The sequence below is a fragment of the Trachypithecus francoisi genome, unplaced genomic scaffold (genome assembly GCF_009764315.1).
Source record: "Trachypithecus francoisi isolate TF-2019V2 unplaced genomic scaffold, Tfra_2.0 Lachesis_group5, whole genome shotgun sequence".
Classification (NCBI taxonomy): Eukaryota; Metazoa; Chordata; class Mammalia; order Primates; family Cercopithecidae; genus Trachypithecus; species Trachypithecus francoisi.
Genome location: NW_022681470.1, coordinates 82,761,809 through 82,783,723, shown reverse-complemented (window position 1 = coordinate 82,783,723; position 21,915 = coordinate 82,761,809). Strand labels below are relative to the sequence as shown.

General features: G+C 39.3%; 1 protein-coding gene across 1 annotated transcript in view; it reads right to left on the bottom strand.

The window, feature by feature from the left end:
- DNAH14 (dynein axonemal heavy chain 14) overlaps window positions 1–21,915 on the bottom strand; it is a 604,313-nt gene that overhangs the window by 92,433 nt on the left and 489,965 nt on the right. Inside the window, exons 59-64 of the mRNA XM_033199195.1 lie at window positions 19,670–19,778; window positions 18,836–18,961; window positions 8,352–8,446; window positions 5,119–5,278; window positions 3,570–3,701; window positions 3,086–3,181 (exon numbers count right to left, since the gene is read on the bottom strand). Coding sequence (XP_033055086.1) covers window positions 3,086–3,181; window positions 3,570–3,701; window positions 5,119–5,278; window positions 8,352–8,446; window positions 18,836–18,961; window positions 19,670–19,778 — 718 coding nt within the window. The remainder of the gene's footprint in view (window positions 1–3,085; window positions 3,182–3,569; window positions 3,702–5,118; window positions 5,279–8,351; window positions 8,447–18,835; window positions 18,962–19,669; window positions 19,779–21,915) is intronic.

Genomic DNA, 21,915 nt, shown 5'->3' with positions numbered 1-21,915 from the left:
GACAGTTTGACTATAATGTATCTCAGAGAGAAACTGTTTGGGCTAAATCTCTTTGGGGATTTACGAGTTCCTGATCTGAATGTCTATATCTTTCTGAAGACTTGGGAAGTTTTCAGAAATTATTTTATTAAATAGGTTTCGATGCTGTTTCTCATCTCTTCTCTTGGAACTCCCAAAATCTGATTATTTTTTCACCTGATAGTGTCCCATATGTGAGGAAGGCTTTTCTCATTCTTTTAAATTATTTCTTCTTTCTCTTTTTTATCTGACTGGGTCATTTAAAAAGACCTGTCTTGAAGTCTAGAAATTCTTTCTTCTTTCTCTCTTTCTCTTTTTGTTTCCCCTAGAGATTTGTTCATTTTGATGATCTTTTCAAAGAACCAACTTTTGGTGTCATTGATTTTCGCTATTTTTTTTCTATTCTCTATTTTGTTTATCTCTACTCTAATCTTTATTACTTCTTTTCTTCTGCTAGCTTTGGGTTTGGTTCGTTCTTCTTTGTTTAGTTCCTTCCGGTGTGAAGTTAGGTTACTGATTTTATATTTTTCTTTTTAAACGCAGGCATTTACAACTATAAATTTCTCTCTGAGCATTTCTTTTGCTGTATCCCATTTGTTTTGGTTGTTGCATTTGATTTGTCTGCAAGTATTTTCTAATTTCCCTTGTGATTTCTTCTGTGAGTCACTGGTTGTTTAAAAATGAGTTAGTCAACTACTTGTAAATTTTCCATTTTTCCTGTTACTAATTTCAGCCTTCATGTTATTATTGCCAGACAAGGTGCTTTTGTGGCATATGTCTTTTAAAATCTATTGAGACTTATTTTGTGGCCTAACATATGGTCTACCCTGGAGAATATCTCAGGTGCAATTGAGAAGAATGTGTATTCTGTTGTTGTTGGGTGAAGTATGCTGAATATGCCTGTTAGGTCTAGTTGGTTTATTGAGTTGTTCAGGTTCTCTATTTCCTTGTCTTCATTCTGGTTGTTCTATCATCTATGATTTCTTTTATAATCCATGCTTTTTGGATTGTTCAAGCTTTCAAGTTTTTTTTTTAATGGACTCTCAGTGACTAAAAATGTCCCAGAAAACAGGGCATATCATTCAGGTTTTTAAATCTATTTACATAGAGTTTCTAGTAATTGTTGCAAAAAAGGAACAAATACTTTCATTAAACTAAAAATTATTTCTTCTTGAATGCTCTTTTTTCCAATTTGTATAATGTTTAAATATATTATTCTTAAAGTTTTGAAGAAAAATTTTTTTCCTTTCTTGGGTTTCTTCCACTCTGAGACAGAAATAGGGCTGATATTCAGTGGTATAAACTACACAGGCACCAACAACTGCGAAAATGTTGACATATTTCCGTAGTGATTGCTAACGGGTCCTGCTCCATATCCCAGGGAGCACCTCTATGGCCACACATTGCCTACCCTGGCCCCATACCTTCTCTTCAAACTCAGCTGTAGGCTCCAAGACTTTGCTTCTACCCGCACGACAAATGTCCATTTTGATCAGTTGGTGCCTATGCCACACTGGTTGTTAAATATTTTGGATATCACTTCTGGATATAAATATTTTAAAATGTAGCAGTTTAAAAGGCCAATAAGTGCATGGGCTTTAGAGTTAGAGAGACCTAGGTTAGAATATGGGCACCATCACTTACTATCTTAAAATCTTGAACAAATTTACTGAATCTAAATTTACTAAAACTAAATTTAGTTTTATCATTTATAAACATCTACTTTGAAATGTTGTTGTGAGGATTAAATGAGGATTAAATGAGCACAGTACTTGGAACACAGTAAGTGCTAAATAAACATTAACTATTATCAGCACCCATCAAAACAAAACTCTATAGACTATAAGCTACAATAAAATATTAGCAAGAAATGATATATCTACATAAAGTAAATTCAGTTCAAATTTGCTTATTTCCTTCAAAAATATCCAATCCTTTTAAATATATCTCAGTTTGCCCGAAATGCCTATGGAGCCAAGCAGGGAGCAGAAATGCTTGAAGTGAGTGGGGGCTGCCTACAGCCAAGTGGGAATGCTAGCCCAGAGCTGCCAGCTATCTGAGTTTTCAGGAAAAGACAGAAAATCAGATATTAAGTAAAACCCCCAGATTTCAAAATGTGGATTATATCAAAATGAGGTGAGGGGTGGGAAGACTGTAATAGGTCAAAAGATGTCAACGGACTGAATTTGCCTGTTTGCCATCTCTGAAATGTATTACTTTGCCTACTCTCAAAATGTATGTGAGCTAAATAGGTAACAGGGATAGCAATTCTAGTTCCAGTTCTCATAATGATAATGATACTGTATTTTAATTTAAAATCAAGACATTTAAGGAATAATCATGCCTTTACACAGCAACAGGGTAATGATATAAACAGGTTAAGCACAGTTGGATTTTTTTTTTTTTTTTGAGACGGAATTTTGCTCTTGTTGCCCAGGCTGGAGTGTAATGGTGCAATCTTGGCTCACTGCAACCTCCTTCTCCCGGGTTCAAGAGATTCTCCTGCCTCAGCCTCCGAAGTAGCTGGGATTACAGGCGCCTGCCACCACGCCTGGCTAATTTTTGTATTTTTAGTAGAGATGGGGTTTCACCATATTGGCCAGGCTGGTCTCGAACTCCTGACCTCAGGTGATCCACCTGCCTCAGCCTCCCAAAGTGCTGGGATTACAAGGCGTGAGCCACGGCGCCCCGCAAAGAACAGTTTTTTAAAGAACACAGATTGAAAACAAAAAAAAAACCACAGATTGATACTGTTTAAGGCTTTGGTAAACTGAAGTTGTAGAGATCTCCTGAGAGAAATTTGGTGAAATAGTAAATTAAAATATTATAAAGACAATAATAATGAACTCTATAGAGTGTTTTATTATGTGGTAGGCACTAAAAGTTTTATATATATTATTAATATTATTACCAATAATATTATTTACTTAATCCTCACAATTAATCTTTTCACTACCTATATTATTATTTCCATTTTATCTGAAACTGATAAGCTCTCCTGAGATAATTACATTGTCCTGGTGTTTTGTCTTATTTTGAGAACTGAACAAGTAAAAGTATTTCTTACCAGCTGTAAACCTCTTTGTTTCTCAGCCAGTCTTTGTCGTGCAATTTTAAGGACGTTTTGAGCTTCAGCTACTTGGATTTGTTTAGGGCCCACAACCTTAAAGAGAATGTCAGAACATTTAAGTGTCAAAAAAAAGTCGGGTGTACCGTTAAAAATGTCATTTATATTTGAAAGATATTTACAGATGTCAATTGTTACAATTAAACTTTCCTAGAACTATGTGTATATGTGGGGTACAAAATAGCTTATTATGGTGAAACAATAAAATGAAATAAACAAATACTAGCGTAGTTGTCAATAAATAACAAATTTAACGGGAGCACTTGACATCTGTGTGAGTTAGAATAATATATTTGATTAAAGTGTTTCTCCTTAGGTATCCTTTCCACTCAAGTTCACTTGAGTATTGTTAAATAAAAATTATTTCTGGGACATTGACATGCCACTTTCAAATCATGACAGATGTTTAGGAGGAAAAGCATACCTTCTGTACTTCATGGTAGTTATTCAAAGCTATAACCCACTGGCACAGGGAGCAACAAGCAACAGAAACCAGCGCAATCTTGCTTGGGTTGAAATCAGGTAAGGTTAAAATTTTTTTTAGCTTCATGAAAACCTAGAGAGTACACAGTTAATGTATTACATTAGAAAGAAATATTATTCACCTGAAGTTTTCCCCAGTCTCCACTAGACTGAAATTTTATTTCATATTAAAATATTCAGGCGGGGCACAGTGGCTCATGCCTGTAAACCGAGCACTTTGGGAGGCCAAGGTGGGTGGGTCACCAGAAGTCAGGAGTTTGAGACCAGTCTGGCCAACATGGTGAAACCCTGTCTCTACTAAAAATACAAAAATTAGCTGGGCATGATGGCACACGCCTGTAATCCTAGCTACTGGGGAACCTGAGGCACGAGAATCACTTGAACCCAGGAGGCAGAGGTTGCAGTGAGCCAAGATCATACCACTGTACTCCAGCGAGTGCACAGAGTGAGACTCTGTCTAAAAAAAAAAAAAAATTAACTTATCTTTAATAGTAGAATCAAAGACACACGCCTGGGTACAAAAATGACCCTAGTGGCTGGGCAAGGTGGCTCCCGCCTGTAATCCCAGCACTTTGGGAGGCCAAGGGGAGCAGATCACAAGCTCAGGAGTTCAAGACCAGCCTGGCCAACGTGGTGAAACCCTGTCTCCACTAAAAATACAAAATTAGCTGGGCATAGTGGTGGGCACCTGTAGTCCCAGCTACTCAGGAGGCTAAGGCAGGAGAATCGCTTGAAGCCCAGGGGGTGGAGGCTGCAGTACACTGAGATCTTCAGCCTGGGCAACAGAGCGAGACTCCGTCTCAAAACAAAAAACAAACAAAAAACAAAAAACAAAACAAAACAACAACAACAAAACCTAGTACCAGGAGAGAAAAAGTCTTTGTTATAAACATCCTGCTATTGCTACTGTTGTTGCAGTAGCTTTGCTATACTTTTTAAAAAGAAACTTTTAAAACAAAAACAAAACAGATTAACTTTCTCCAGCTTTAGGAATTTGATGTCTAAAAATTCTGAAGTCTCCTTGTGCACTTCAGGTGTGAGGTGACTAGGAATACCATCCTCTTCCTTCTGTCCCCCAGGTGGCATATTGGCAAGGCACAGTCCCTAGTCAAAGGTCTGTCTGGTCAGTAATGGTGATGTGACCTGGGGCACACTGGGGCTCTCTGAGGATGTTCTCTACCTTAGCTGTGTCACATACCCACAGGTCCACCTCTATTTCTAAATGGTATTACACACAGTTTGGAGTTGGAGTTAGATATACAGTATTTCTCATCTACTTTTGGGAGCCATAATCAGAATGAAATTTTTCTCAGACTGGGATTTCTTTTCCATATCCAACTAGGCATCTCCTCTCTTGCCTGGAAGAATAGAGCTATTTTCCTAGAGAATAGTTTCTCCATCTAAGAGTAGAACAATTTAGATGGCAGGTGGTCTGTTTGATCCTACACACTGTAAATATGAGATGCATCAATTACAGATCAGCTTTTTACCTTATCAGGTATGCTGTCCTTGTCAAGGTTAATCAATTTTTTCAGGAAACCAGTTTCTGAAAGAAGTAACTTTGCCGTTGCCCAGTTAGGTTTCTTTTGCAGAAGTATACACACTGCATTCATGACAGTCAGTACGAGGAAGGGAGGCCGTGTGTATACTCTGTAATAGATGATGAAAATCTCATCAACTTCACAATTAAAAATGAAATGCACCCTGTAAATATCTCAGAAGACAATATACACAGATTTTTTAACACACATTTGGATAAGGAAAACTATTTGTCAACATATAGCTATTTAATTATTTAGGTATTTTTTAAAGATTGGGTATCTTAAATATAAGGATATCATAGTTTTAGGAAGATGAAATGCATAAAACTTAAATAATACTACCTCTGAGTTAGAGGCTAGTTTTATTATAAAAAGTCTTGGGCTGGGCATGGTGGCTCATGCCTGTAATCCCTGCACTTTGGGAGGCTGAGGTGGGCAGATCTCTTGAGGTCAGGAGTTTGAGACCAGCCTGGCCAACTTGGCGAAACCCTGTCTCTACAAAAATAAAAAAATTAGCTGGGTATGGTGGCGGGTGCCTATAGTCCCAGCTACTTGGTGACTGAAGCAGGAGAATTGCTGGAACCCAGGAGGCGGAGGCTGGAGTGAGCCAAGATCACGCCACTGTTCTCCAGCCTGGGCAACAAAGCTAGACACACCGTCTCAAAAAAAAAAAAAAAAAAAAAGAAGAAGAAGAAAAGTCTTCGGTGCAGAGTTATTTAAAAATAGAAACCCCTCTCTTATTTCAGTCCAGGGTTGATTTACTGATGACTACTTCACATTCACAGAGACACTGTACACGTGTATGCGCTTGGAGTCAGCCCTATTCTCGTGACTTAAGAAGTAGTGAACAGCCAACTCCCCTTAAACACGTGCTGTCGTTTCTTCTTCCTGAGCTAAAATTCCCACCATAAAAATCACAGACAAAACAGTCAGGGGAGGAAGGGTGGATGCGAATTTGTCCTTCAAGTCATTAATAATGTATTTATTATTGAAACATTGGAAGCTGCCTCTTCACTATGTCTTAATCAGTTGACATGCCACTGGACTGTTAGGTAAGAAGTTGATGCTTTGGAAAGTCAGGGTCAGAATAACATTTATAAAAAGAAGCAAGTTTCAAAGAGAAATCACAAGGGGGTGATGGTTGCTGTGCACCAGCACTTGGAACTTGGAACAAGGCAGGGTAGGTCCATACAGGGTAATGAGCCTCCCCAAGTGAAAATCGCACAGACTTCCCAAAGAAGGAAGGAAACCAAGCCAACTTTATATGCATGACATTATCCAAAGGGCTTACCAAGAAGGTCCCCTGCCTTGAATTTCACAACTAGAATTTTTTTTCAACTTTTATTTTAGTTTCAGGAGTACATGTGCAGGTTGGTTATACAGGTAAACTTGTGTCATGGCAGTTTGTTGTACAGGTTATTTCATCACCCTGGTACTAAGCCCAGTACGCAATAGTTATATTTTCTGACTGTCTCCCTCCTTCCATCCTCCAGCCTTAGGTAGGTCCCAGTGTCTGTACAACTAGAAATTCTAACCTATGTGTTCATTTGATTTAATGTTTAGTCTCTTTAACAGTCTAATTTTAAAATGAAGATCATTTTCAAATGGATTGAATAACTCAGTCATTAGCACCTTATTCTGAAATAATTTTTCAGGTTGCTTTTCTGAGATTATCAGCTTGGCCTTTTTGAAATAATGAGAAAGATAACCAAGGAACTAGGAAAAGAGAAAAGGTCCACAAAGGAGAAGTGAGCGCTCCAATAAGGAACCTTTCCTCAATTTTACCCAGGTTTGACTCTATTTAAAACAAATTCGATGTGAATATAATACTAGGATAAAATGTATTACCTAGGAAATTTAATTTAAATTAAAGGGGAAACAGGCTTAAAATGACTGTAGTTCAATCTTTGTGCCACTTTCCAGGAATAAATATTTGATTCAAAGTGAGACCTGTCTACTGGAAATTTGCTTTGAAATTCTTTATTACTTCACAGAAGTAGTCTGTCTTGGATCTTTCCTGATTTTCTCCAATCTGCATTTTCTACTATCTACTTCCTGCTTCTAGTGGTTCATGTTGCAAAGTGGCAAAGGATGAAACTATCATGGGGCAATCATTGGCATTTTGATGATAGAAATAGCAGCTTGGAAAGAGAATGGACTAAGCTGTACATCTGCTAGATGCCTCTGCTGTATGTCCAAGAATAGCAATGGAAATTAGGTTATAAGGCATCCTCATTTGTGTGGCATTTTGGAGTGAGCAAAGTAAAATACACATTAGCAATATAACAAAGGAGGATCTTTAAAAACAAACAACAAACAAACAAGACATACTCAAGGAGTTCAAAGACAAGGCTGGTTTTCTTAGCTTTTGTAGTACTACTAGGGCAGGGAAAAGGGCCTACTTGATCAGAGGAAACTTCTTATCATGAAAGTAACCTTTATTGAGCAGTTGCCTTATTCCAGCCTCTGTTACAAGTACTTTACCTGTATTAACTCATTCAGTCCGTTCAACATCTACAATCACTGTTGCACAAAAGGAAAGCTCAGACACAGAGAGCTTATATAGCTAGAAAGTGGCAGTGCCAGGATTCCAAGCCAGGAAGCTTGGTATCAGGGCCCATGTGCTTAACCACTATGACACACTGGCCCTCAGAAACTAGGCTAAAGGGAATTTGAACTGATCACTCTCTATGGAATATCTGCTAGAAAAAAAAGCTAAGAGAATAGAACCTTCTGGAACAAAGTCATGAGGTACATGAGGGGCTGTGCTGGGGAAGAACTGGCCCCTGCTACTTCTCTAATGTCATCTCCTGATACTCCCTCTTGCTCACTGTATATTGTATTTTGTCAATTTTAAGATGCACATTTTTACATCAAAGAGATTGAGATTCAGTTTATAGCAAACAGCACGTCATAGTTTAATTGGCAGCATTTTTTCTTAAGGATACAAAAAGTACTGATAAGCCTTACAATTGAAGGCATCACAAAATTGATAAGATACAGTATATACCATACAGAATGAACACTTAACCAAGATGGGTAAAAAATCTTAAACCAAGATTAAAAAATGGAATATAGGCTTAGTATATAAGCTAAAAATGGAATATAGGCTTAGTAAACATGAATTTGTTTTTTTTCTGAGCTGTTCAAAAGTTTGTTCAAAAGAAACTTAGGAGAGTTACCTTAATTCAGCGACATCAGCTTTATCCAGGGCATTCAGAGCCACAATTGCCTTGTCTAAGGCTGGCAGCACACTTTTTAGTTCATTGGCAGTTTTCTGCAATACAAATATAGGTCCCCAAATATATATGAATCAATATAGTTGCATATTTAAAATTTTTGCATGCTGAACTTGGAAAATATAATTTGATATTTTTACAATGCCCATAAGTTATGCATCTTGTATGACTTAGATATGCGCACACATGCTTGTACTGTTGGAAAGGTGTATCATAGTCCTAAAATGTGTATGATTCAGTCCTTGATGAGAAGGTATACATGGGAAGCAAAAACACTGAATGATTCCTGCCTTACCTCTTAGACTCAGTGTAGAATTAACAATGCCCTTTTGAGGAATGGTCCGGTTAAGAGTAGAATTAGTGTGAAGCTACAAAGCTTAAACTTCGGCCTCTCACTTGCACACACTCCTTCCAAGGCTGTGCAAGCTGCCCTGCTATTATGTTTGCAGGGTCATATGTTTTCATTTTGCAAAAGTAAAACATTTGAACTGCAATCAATTAGGAACGATTTCTCTTTGCATTTTGCCTCACTCTTTGTCAGGTTTCCTGTCACATCAGGTACTGTAGTGGCTGTGGACATTTTGGGATCTGGCTAAAAAGTTCAGTTGGGAATTACATTTATATTGCACACAGTTACTTCCCTATATAATAAAGCTATGTAAGCTGTCTGAAATAGAAATGACTTCCAGAAATACTTCTGTTTTCTGCTGGTCTAACTTTCCCAGTGGGGTGACATTAAGTCCAGAGGTCATATTGTAATAGAAACTTGTCCTATAGGGTCTGGCGCCAGAAGTAACCCACAGGTTAGTATAGGAGAGACGAGATTTACAATGTATGGGTCTAGAAGCTAATCTGTGGAAATATTTCCACTTAGTAGATGTATAAAATTGTAAGTGGAGGGTTAGATTTTCATTGACACCTTTGCAAAATGAAGCTTCATTTTGAGTATACTTGATAAGCAGTATATACTATTCTAAATCTGCTGTACTTTTTTCCCCCTTTTTTAGTGGGAATTGTATAAAATCAAATTCATCAGAATTCCTGGGTTTTGAAGAAATACTTACTGCATTTGGCAAGATGTTTTGGAGTGTTTCAATGAAGTAAGAGAGAAATTACAGATTTCTTATATAGATATGTGAGAGGTGCTTTATTTTAGAATTAAAAAATTTTATTTACATGTATATAATTAGGATAAATACGTGCGAAATATGAAATAAAGGTGAGTGCTAAAATCAGTAGAGGTTATTCTGATATTGAGGAGCAAATCATAATGAAAAATTTCAGGTCATACCAAAAGCAAACATTTATTAAAATGAAAAAATAAATTTAGAACGTAAGTAATGAAGTGGCTCTTGTTTTGTCTAATTATCCAAGTAATGAAGAAGAATGAATCATATGATCACATCGGAAGAATTTAAAGTTCTTGCTGCGTTTTCAAGAAATATTGACATTAATGATATTTATTGACATAAATATCAGAAAACACTGCTATAATGGGAACATTGATGGAAAACTGGTTAATGAATGTCATTGATTCAAACAGTATTTGAAATTAATCACTGCACAAGAACTCTTGAAAAGCCATTGCTGCTTATATCAAATGCAATAGCAGTCCTATAAATATTCGTGTCATTGTCAATAATAACTTATAAAGTTGGAAGAAACTTCTAAACTATCAAAAATGAAAAATACATTTGATCAATTATGCTAAAGATTTTTTAGGAAATGATATTACAAAATCACTATAATATGAAGAAATGATCACAGAGTATGTGGTGAGAAAATGTACAAAAAAGTATTATAGGATTGTGGCATGATTGGGCCAAGATGGCCAAATAGGAACAGCTCCGGTCTGCAGCTCCCAGTGAGACCAACGCAGAAGGTGGGTGATTTCTGCATTTCCAACTGAGGTACCCGGTTCATCTCATTGGGACTGGTCAGACAGTGGGTGCAGCCCACAGAGGGAGAACTGAAGCAGGATGGGGCATCACCTCACCCGGGAAGCACAAGGGGTCAGGGAACTCCCTCCCATAGCCAAGGGAAGCCATGAGGGACTGTGCCATGAAGGACAGTGCATTCTTGCCCAGATACTATACTTTTCCCAGTCTTCACAACCCACAGACCAGGAGATTCCTTTGGGTGCCTACACCACAAGGGCCCTGGTTTCAAGCACAAAACTGGGCGGCTGTTTGGGCAGACACCAAGCTAGCTGCAGGAGTTTTTTTTTCATACCCCAGTGGTGCCTGGAATGCCAGCAAGACAGAACCATTCACTCCCCTGGAAATGGAACTGAAGCCAGAAATCCAAGTGGTCTTGCTCAGTGGATCCCACTCCAATGGAGCCCAGCAAGCTAAGATCCACTCGCTTGAAATTCTCGCTGCCAGCACAGCAGTCTGAAGATGACCTGGGACTCAAGCTTGGTGCGGGGAGGGGCATCCACCATTACTGAGGCTTGAGCAGGCAGTTTTCCCCTCACAGTGTAAACAAAGCCACCCTGAATTTTGGATTGGGCAGAGCCAACCTCAGTGCTGCAAAGCCGCTGTAGCCAGACTCTCTCTCCAGATAACTCCTGTCTGGGCAGGACATCTCTGAAAGAAAGGCAGCAGCCCCATCAGGGGCTTATAGATAAAACTTCCATCTCCCTGGGACAGAGCACTTGAAGGAAGAGGTGGCTGTGGCCACAGCGTCAGCAGACTTGAATGTTCCTGCCTACCAGCTCTGAAGAGAGCAGTGGATCTCCCAGCACAGCATTCAAGCTCTGCTAAGAGACAGACTGCCTCAAGTGGGTCCCTGACCTGCATGCCTCCTGATGGGGAGACACTTCCCAGCAGGGGTCAACAGACAGGAGAGCTCCAGCTGTCATCTGGTGGGTGCCCCTCTGGGATGAAGCTTCCAGAGGAAGTAGCATGCAGCAATCTTTGCTGTTCTGCAGCCTCCATTGGTGATACCCAGGCAAACAGGGTCTGGAGTGGACCCCCAGCAAATTCCAGCACATCTGCAGAAAAGGGGCCTGACTGTTAAAAGAAAAACCAACAAACAGAGAGCAATAGCATCAACATCAACAAAAAGGACAACCACACAAAAACTCCATCTGAAGGTCACCAAGAACAAAGACCATAGGTAGATAAATCCATAAAGATGACTAAACCAGCAGAAAAATGCTGAAAATTCCAAAACCCAGAATGCCTCTTCTCCTCTGAAGGATCACAACTCCTTGCCAGCAAGGGAACAAAACTGGATGGAGAATGAGTTTGACAAATTGACAAAAGTAGGCTTCTGAAGGTGGGTAATAACAAACTCCTCTGAGCTAAAGGAGCATGTTCTAACCCAATGCAAGGAAGCTAAGAACCTTGATAAAAGATTAGAGTAATTGCTAACTAAAATAACTAGTTTAGAGAAGAACATAAATGACCTGATGGAGCTGAAAAACACAGCATGAGAACTTCGTGAAGCATACCCAAGTATCAATAGCTGCATCAATCAAGCGGAAGAAAGGCTACCAGATATTGAAAATCAGCTTAATGAAATAAAGCATGAAGGCAAGATAAGAGAAAAAAGAATGAAAAAGAATGAACAAAGCCTCCAAGAAATATGGGACTATGTGAAAAGACTAAACCAACATTTGATTGGTGTACTTGAAAGTGATGGAAAGAATGGAACCAAGCTAGAAAACACACTTCAGGATATCATTCAGGAGAACTCACCCAACCTAGCAAGACAGGCCAACATTCAAATTCAGGAAATACAGAGAAAACCATAAAGATACTCCTCAAGAAGAGCAACCCCAAGACACATAATCCTCAGATTCACCAAGGTTGAAATGAAGGAAAATATGTTAAAGGCAGCCAGAGAGAAAGGTCGGGTTTACCCACAAAGGGAAGCCCATCAGACTAACAGTGGATCTCTCTGCAGAAACCCTACAAACTAGAAGAGAGTAGGGGCCAATATTCAACCTTCTTAAAGAAAAGAATTTTCAACCAAGAATTTCATATCCAGCCTAACTAATCTTCATAACTGAAGGAGAAATAAAATCCTTTACAGACAAGCAAATGCTGAGGGATTCTGTCACCATCAGGCCTACCTTATAAGAGCTCCTGAAGGAAGCACTAAATATGGAAAGGAAAAACTGGTACCAGCCACTGCAAAAACATACCAAAATGTAAAGATCATCAACACTATGAAAAAACTGCATCAACTAATGGGCTAAATAACCAGCTAGCATCATAATGACAGGATCAAATTCACACATAACTATATTAACCTTAAATGTAAATGGGCTAAATGCCTCAATTAAAAGACACAGACTGGCAAATTAGATAAAGAGTCAAGATCCATCAGTGTGCTGTATTCAGGAGATCCATCTCATGTGCAAAGACACACACAGGGTCAAAATAAAGGGCCGGAGGAAGATTTACCAAGCAAATGGAAAGCAAAAAGCAGGGATTGCAATCCTAGTCTCTGATAAAACAGACTTTAAACCAACAAAGATCAAAAAAGAGAAACAAGGGCATTACATAATGGCAAAGGAATCAATGCAACAAGAAGAGTTAACTATCCTAAATACATATGCACCCAATACAGGAGCATCCAGATTCATAAAGCAAGTTCTTAGAGATCTACAAAGAGACTTAGACTCCCACACAATAATAGTGGAAGATTTTAACATCCCACTATCAATATTAGACAGATCAATGGGACAGAAAATTAACAAGAATATTCAGAACTTGAACTCAGCTCAGGACCAAGCAGACCTAATAGACATGTACAGAACTCTCCACCTCAAATCAACAGAAAATACATTCTTCTCAGCAACACATAGCACTTATTCTAAAATTGATCACATAATTAGAAGTAAAACACAGTCCTCAGCAAATGCAAAAGAATGGAAATCATAACAAACAGTCTCTCAGACCACAGTGCCATCAAATTAGAACTCAAGATTAAGAAACTCACTCAAAACCACACAACTACATGGAAACTGAACAACCTGCTCCTGAATGACTACTGAGTAAATAATGAAATTAAGGCAGAAATAAATAAGTTATTTGAAACCAATGAGAACAAAGACACAACGTACCAGAATCTCTGGGACACAGTTATAGCAGTGTTTAGAGGGAAATTTATGGCACTGAATGCCAACAGGAGAAAGCGAGAAAGATCTAAAATTGACACCCTGACATCACAATTAAAAGAACTAGAGAAGCAAGAGCAAACACATTCAAAAGCTTGCAGAAGGCAAGAAATATCAAAGATGAGAGCAGAACTGAAGGATATAGAGACAGGAAAAACCCTTCAAAACATCTATGAATCCATGAGCTGGGTTTTTGAAAAGATTAACAAAATAGACCACTAGCCAGACTAATAAAGAAGAAAAGACAGAAGAATCAAAGAGATGCAATAAAAATGATAAAGGGGAGATCATCATTCATCCCACGGAAATACAAACTACCATAAGAGAATACTATAAACACCTCTACGCAAATAAACTAGAAAATCTAGAAGAAATGAATAAATTCCTGGACACGTACACCTTCCCAAGACTAAACCAGGAAGAAGTTGAATCCCTGAATAGACCAGTAGCAAGTTCTGAAATTGAGGGAGTGATTAATAGCTTACCAACCAAAAAAATAGCCCAGGACCAGACAGATTAACAGCTGACTTCTACAGAGGTACAAAGAGGAGCTGGTACCATTCCTTCTGAAACTACTCCAAACAATAGAAAAAGAGGGATTCCTTCCTAACTCATTTTATGAGGCCAGCATCAACCTGATACCAAAACCTGGCAAAGACACCACAAAAAAAGAAAATCTCAGGCCAATATCCCTGATGAACATTGATGTGAAAATCCTCAAAAAAATACTGGCAAACCAAATCCAGCAGCACATTAAAAAGCTTATCCACCATGATCAAGTCGGCTTCATCCCTGGATGCAAGGTTGGTTGAACACATGCAAATCAATAAACGTAATCCATCACATTAACAGAACGAATAACAAAAACCATATGATTATCTCATTATACGCGCAAAGGCCTTTGATAAAATTCGACACCCCTTCATGTTAAAAACACTCAATAAACTAGGTATTGATGGAACATACCTCAAAATAATAAGAGATATTTATGACAAACCTACAGCCAATATCATACTGAATGGGCAAAAGCTGGAAGCATTCCCTTTGAAAACCAGCACAAGACAAGGATGCCCTCGCTCACCACTCCTATTCGATATAATATTGGAAGTTCTGCCCAGAGCAATCAGGTGAGAGAAATAAATAAAAGGTATTCAAATAGGAAGAGAGGAAGTCAAATTGTATGTTTGCAGATGACATTTAGAATACCCTGTCGTCTCAGCCCCAAAACTCCTTAAGCTGATAAGCAATTTCAGCAAAGTCTCAGGATACAAAATTGATATGCAAAAATCACAAGCGTTCGTATATACCAATAATAGACAAACAGAGAGCCAAATCATGAGCAAATTCCTATTCACAATTGCTACAAAGAGAATAAAATACCTAGGAATCCAACTTACAAGGGATGTGAAAGACCTCTTCAAGGAGAACTACTAACCACAGCTCAAGGAAATAAGAGAGGACACAAACAAATGGAAAAACATTCCATGCTCATGGATAGGAAGAATCACTGTCATGAAAAGGGCCATACTGCTCAAAGTAATTTATAGATTCAATGCTATTCCCATCAAGTTACCATTGACTTTTTTTTTCACAGAATTAGAAAAAACTACTTTAAATTTCATATGGAACCAAAAAGAGCCTGTATATACAAGACAATCCTAAGCAAAAAGAACAAAACTGGAGGCATCATGCTACCTGACTTCAAAGTATACTACAAGGCTGCAGTAACCAAAACAGCATGGTACTGGTACCAAAACAGATATATAGACCAATGGAACAGAACAGAGGCCTCAGAAATAACCCTACACGTCTACAACTATCTGATCTTTGACAAACTGGACAAAACCAGCAATGGGGAAAGGTTTCCCTATTTAATAGTGTTGGGAAAATTGACTAGCTATATGCAGAAAACTGAAAGTGGATCCCTTCCTTACACTTTATACAAAAATTAACTCAAGATGGATTAAAGATTTAAATATAAGACCCCAAACCATAAAAACCCTAGAAGAAAACCTAGGCAATACCATTCAGGACTTAGGCCTGGGCAAAGACTTCATGACTACAACACCAAAGGCGGTTGTAACAAAAGCCAAAATTGACAAATGGGATCTAATTAAAGAGCTTCTGCACAGCAAAAGAAACAATCATCAGAGTGAACAGGCAACCTACAGAATGGGGAAAATTTTTGCAATCTATCCATTTGACAAAGAGCTAATATCTAGAATCTGGAAGGAACTTAAAGAAATTTACAAGAATAAAGCAAACGACCTCATCAAAAAGTGGGCAAAGGATATGAACAGACACTTTTCAAAAGAAGACATTTATGTGGTCAACAAACATATGAAAAAAAAAGCTCATCATCACCGGTCATTAGAGAAATGCAAATCAAAACCACAATGAGATACCATCTCATGCCAGTTAGAATGGTGATCATTAATAAGTCAGGAAATAATAGATGCTGGAGAGGATGTGGAGAAATAGGAACACTTTTACACTGTTGGTGGGAATGTAAAGTAGTTCAACCATTGTGGAAGACAGTGTGGCAATTTCTCAAAGATCTAGAACCAGAAATACCATTTGACTCAGCAATCCCATTACTGGGTATATACGGAGAGGATTATAAATCATTCTACTATAAAGACACATGCACACGTATGTTTATTGTGGGAGTATTCACAATAGCGAAGACTTGGAACCAACCCAAATGCCCATCAGTGATAGACTGGATAAAGAAAATGTGGCACATATACACCATGGAATACCATGCGGCCATAAAAAGGATGAGTTCATGTCCTTTGCAGGGACATGGATAAAGCTGGAAACCATCACTCTCTGCAAACTAACACAAGAACAGAAAACCAAACACCACATATTCTTATTCATAAGTGGAAGCTGAACAATGAGAACATATGGGCACAGGGAGGAGACATCACACACTGGGGCCTGTTGCGGGGTGAGGGGCGAGGGGAGGTATAGCATTAGAAGAAATGCCTAATGTGGATGACATGTTAATGGGTGCAGCAAACCATGGCACGTATATACCTATGTAACAAACCTGCACATTCTGCACATGTATCCCAGAACTTAAAGTATAATAAAAAATTTTTAAAAAGTATTATAGGAGTGTGTGAGGTAATTTTCTAGATTTTGTGATGTTTGTGATAATTGTCAGCTTTAAAAATTTTATATCTTGTTGTGATTTCTTTACTTATTCTAAGTACATATTTACTTTCATATCTAATTGTGTACTAGTAATTTTGTATTCTTTTTAAAAATATGGCCCTAGGCCCTAATGTATCTGACTTTGTGCGGAAGCCAGGGAGAAAAAAAGATTACCCTTTGTGGTATGGCAAAAAACAAAACAAAACAAAGCAAAACAAAAACCAACAACGAACTCCATGAATTTCTCTATACTAATTTTTATTTGGCATAAAATATTAAATACTGAAATTAAGCCATGCTCTTATTTATTTATTTATTTAGACAGAGTCTTGCTCTCACCAGGCTGGAGTGCAGTGCCGTGATTGTGGCTCACTGCAATCTCTGCTTCCTAGGTTCAAGCGATTCTCCTGCCTCAGCCTCCTGAGTAGCTGGGATTACAGGCATGCACCACCACACTCAGCTAATTTTTGTATTTTTAGTAGAGATGGGGTTTCACCATGTTGGCCAGGATGGTCTTGATCTCCTGACCTCGTGATCTGCCTGCCTCGGCCTCCCAAAGTGCTGAGATTACAGGCATGAGCCACCCCACTTGGCCCCATACTCATATTTAATATATTGATCAACAGTGGCACCTTCAGATGGTTGGCATCACAGAAGTTCTGGATCACTCAGTAAGACAGGTGGCATCTTAATGGAAAAGGGGAAGCTCCCCATCTGAGAAGGCTCAGGAGTGGGGCCTCCCCTATTTGCTTAATACTCAGGACTTGGAAGCCTTGCAGCTTACTTGTATCCAAGTGAGGAATTTGCCTATTCTGTAATCTAGTTTGCCTGTTCTGTAACCTAGCTCCTAAAACATGGGCAGGTAGCTTAAAAAGATGTCTGAAAGAAACACTGGATTGAAGGCAATGCTAACAGTGGAAGCACAAGTGAACAACAAGCAAAAGGCAGGTTGACATTTCTTTTATTCTTGATATAAATTTTTCTTCAACCACGTTACAAGGTAAAAAATGATGAGCTAATCAGGTATGACGAGACCAACAGGAAAATTTTGAAATGACTGAAAGGACTATTTGCAATCTGTATTTATATTCACTGTTATTCAGTGAATATATTCACTCACTGTTATTGTCCACTCCCCTCGCCCCTCACCCCGCAACAGGCCCCAGTGTGTGATGTCTCCTCCCTGTGCCCATATGTTCTCATTGTTCAGCTCCCACTTATGAGTAAGAATATGTGGTGTTTGGTTTTCTGTTCTTGTGTTAGTTTGCAGAGAGTGATGGTTTCCAGCTTTATCCATGTCCCTGCAAAGGACATGAGCTCATCCTTTTTATGGCTGCATGGTATTCCATGGTGTATATGTGCCACATTTTCTTTATCCAGTCTATCACTGGATATAACAGTTATATGTGCCACGTTTTCTTTATCCAGTCTATCACTGTTATTAATATAAGCTCACTGTTATTGAGCTTTGGGCTATTAGCTAATGGTAGTAGCCCATGGATATAATTTATCTATAAATAATTTACACACATACTAGAGTATAGGCTCACATATGTATTTTAATTGATGGAGTTGCTTGATTAAAAACCTTTGTACACGGAAGACAAGCTCTACTCTTGACTTGCTCTGAGCAGGAGCAGCTACTGATCAGACCAGAGTTGAGCATTCAGTGATTTGCTAAACCACACTGGCTCCTGCTGAGATCCCGACTGGAGTGTATGGAGGAGAATGATCAATTTAAAAAGAGAATTATTCAGTCAGCAACAGAAGTGACACACGCCAAATACCCAGTCTCTTGAGCTGCCTTGTTTCTTGCAGATGTTACACTTGAAGGCCAAATATACTTTTGGTATGGCTTGCATGAGTTTCTGTTTATACTGTAATCAGAAAAGCATCCTAGGATTGTGGGTTTCTCAAGGACAGGGAACACACATGTTTGGACTTCATATTTTCATTTAATGTTATCCTGTGTGTAGTAGGGACTCAATAAATAGTTGTTGGAATTACAGTGAAAAGTAACCATAGTTGAGGCACTATATATTTAAGACCAGTCAGTCTGACTTTTAAACTTGAAGGTTAGGGAATACTTTTTCAAATCTCCAAATTATTTGTATTGACTATATTTTAATTTTACCTGAGCATAATCTTCCACAATTCTTACTTCTTCTGCCACAATTTCTTCATCCTGTTTAACAAGCATCTGAACTTTCTCAACTACTTGTGAATCTTTCCGTAGTTTTTCCATTAGAGTTTCTGTTTCCTAATGAAGCACATAATTGTTCTTAGAATGAATTTTAAGACACGTGATCTCTTTTCTAAAAGAGTAATTCAAATATCTCATTTCACTATGGTAAAGTTTATTAAAATCAGCCTGGAATATATTTAATAGATGCATAAAATGAGAGAGAACAAGAGACAAATAAAATGGAGAGAGCAAGAGCTCTCACCATTTGGCCAGCTCTCAGCTGTGCCCCCTCTTAGAAGCTCTGTCATCCACCATGCTTGATGGTAGCTCTCTGCCATTGGTGCTTTCTTCCATTGGTCTGCAACTGGGATATTGCCTAGGATGACTACAGTAAATATTTCATGCATTACACACAAAGAGTGAAAATGAATGATGGTTTTTAGAATAGTTGATAGACTGCAAGTTATCACAGCATATTTCAGATGGATTTAACTAACTGACTAGGGAATCTTTCTACATAAGCTTCTACAGTTAGCTATATACCTATTGCACTTATTTATCAAAATGTAATAATGTTACTATTTTGCTGTTATTGCTTTTTTGTTCTCATTTTACAGATAAACTGAGACAAAAAAACAAGTTATTTCTTTCATATGTATACAACTATAGGGTAAGAAAGCTGGAATTCTAGCCTATCTTTGTCAGGTATCAGAGCCTTTGTTTTCAAACAGTGTTCTATATTAGACTATAAAATCTTTAAAAGAGATTTCAAAGCAAACATACCTTTGTTTTTTGTTCTACTTGAGGGCCAAGAATCAAGAGCTCTTCTTGCATTTCTGTAACTAGTGTGGTTGCTTCCAGGATTGTGGATAGACCCATATGGAAGCGATCCCTGAAGAAGAAAAAGTATTAAGAAGGTGTAAGATGAGGGGGCAGAGCAAGATGGCCGAATAGGAACAGCTCCAGTCTCCAACTCCCAGCGCGAGTGACACAGAAGACCGGTGATTTCCGCGTTTTCAACTGAGGTACTGGGGTCACCTCTCTAGGGAGTGCTGGACAATCGGTGCTGGTCAGCTGCTGCAGCCTGACCAGCGTGAGCTGAAGCAGGGCGAGGCATCGCCTCACCTGGAAGCGCAAGGGGGAAGGGAATCCTTTTCCTAGCCAGGGGAACTGAGACACATAACACCTGGAAAATCGGGTAACTCCCACCCCAATACTGGGCTTTAAGGAAACAGGCACACCAGGAGAATATATCCCACACCTGGCCGGGAGGGTCCCACGCCCACGGAGCCTCCCTCACTGCTAACACAGCAGTCTGCGGCGATCTATCCGCAAGGTAGCAGCGAGGCTGGGGGAGGGGAGCCCGCCATTGCTGAGGCTTAAGTAGGTAAACAAAGCCACTGGGAAGCTCGAACTGGGTGGAGCTCACAACAGCTCAAGGAAACCTGCCTGTCTCTGTAGACTCCACCTCTGGGGACAGCCCACAGCTGAGGTCCAATAGGGAAAGCAGCAGGGGCCGGTGCAGAGGCGAACGACTCTGTCTGACAGTTTTGGGGAGAGCCGTGGATCTCCCAACGGGGAGGTTGAGATCCGAGAACGGACAGACTGCCTGCTTAGGTGGGTCCCTGACCCCTGAGTAGCCTAGCTGGGAGACATCCCCCACTAGGGGCAGTCTGACACCCCACACCTCACAGGGTGGAGTCATCCCTGAGAGGAAACTTCCAAAGGAAGACTCAGACAGGTACACTCGCTGTTCAGCAATATTCTATCTTCTGCAACCTCTGCTGCTGATACCCAGGCAAACAGGGTCTGGAGTGGACCTCAAGCAATCTCCAACAGACCAACAGACAGTCCTTCTGACTGTCAGACGGAAAACTATCAAACAGGAAGGACACCTACACCAAAACCCCATCAGTACGTCACCGTCATCAAAGACCAGAGACAGATAAAACCACAAAGATGGGGAAGAAGCAGGGCAGAAAAGCTGGAAATTCAAAAAATAAGAGCGCATCTCCCCCTGCAAAGGAGCGCAGCCCATCGCCATCAATGGATCAAAGCTGGTCAGAGAATGACTTTGACGAGATGAGAGAAGAAGGCTTCAGCCCATCAAACTTCTCAGAGCTAAAGGAGGAATTACGTACCCAGTGCAAAGAAACTAAAAATCTTGAAAAAAGAGTGGAAGAATTGAGAGCTAGACTAATTAATGCAGAGAAGATCATAAACGAAATGACAGAGATGAAAACCATGACACGAGAAATACGTGACAAATGCACAAGCTTCAGTAACTGACTCGATCAACTGGAAGAAAGAGTATCAGCGATTGAGGATCAAATGAATGAAATGAAGCGAGAAGAGAAACCAAAAGAAAAAAGAAGAAAAAGAAATGAACAAAGCCTGCAAGAAGTATGGGATTATGTAAAAAGACCAAATCTATGTCTGATTGGGGTGCCTGAAAGTGAGGAGGAAAATGGAACCAAGTTGGAAAACACTCTTCAGGATATCATCCAGGAGAACTTCCCCAACCTAGTAGGGCAGGCCAACATTCAAATTCAGGAAATACAGAGAACACCACAAAGATACTCCTCCAGAAGAGCAACTCCAAGACACATAATTGCCAGATTCACCAAAGTTGAAATGAAGGAAAAAATCTTAAGGGCAGCCAGAGAGAAAGGTCGGGTTACCACAAAGGGAAGCCCATCAGACTAACAGCAGATCTCTCGGCAGAAACTCTCCAAGCCAGAAGAGAGTGGGGGCCAATATTCAACGTTCTTAAAGAAAAGAATTTTCAACCCAGAATTTCATATCCAGCCAAATTAAGTTTCATCAGTGAAGGAGAAATAAAATCCTTTACAGATAAGCAAATGCTTAGAGATTTTGTCACCACCAGGCCTGCCTTACAAGAGACCCTGAAGGAAGCCCAAAACATGGAAAGTAACAACCGGTACCAGCCATTGCAAAAACATGCCAAAATGTAAAGACCATCGAGGCTAGGAAGAAACTGCATCAACTAACGAGCAAAATAACCAGTT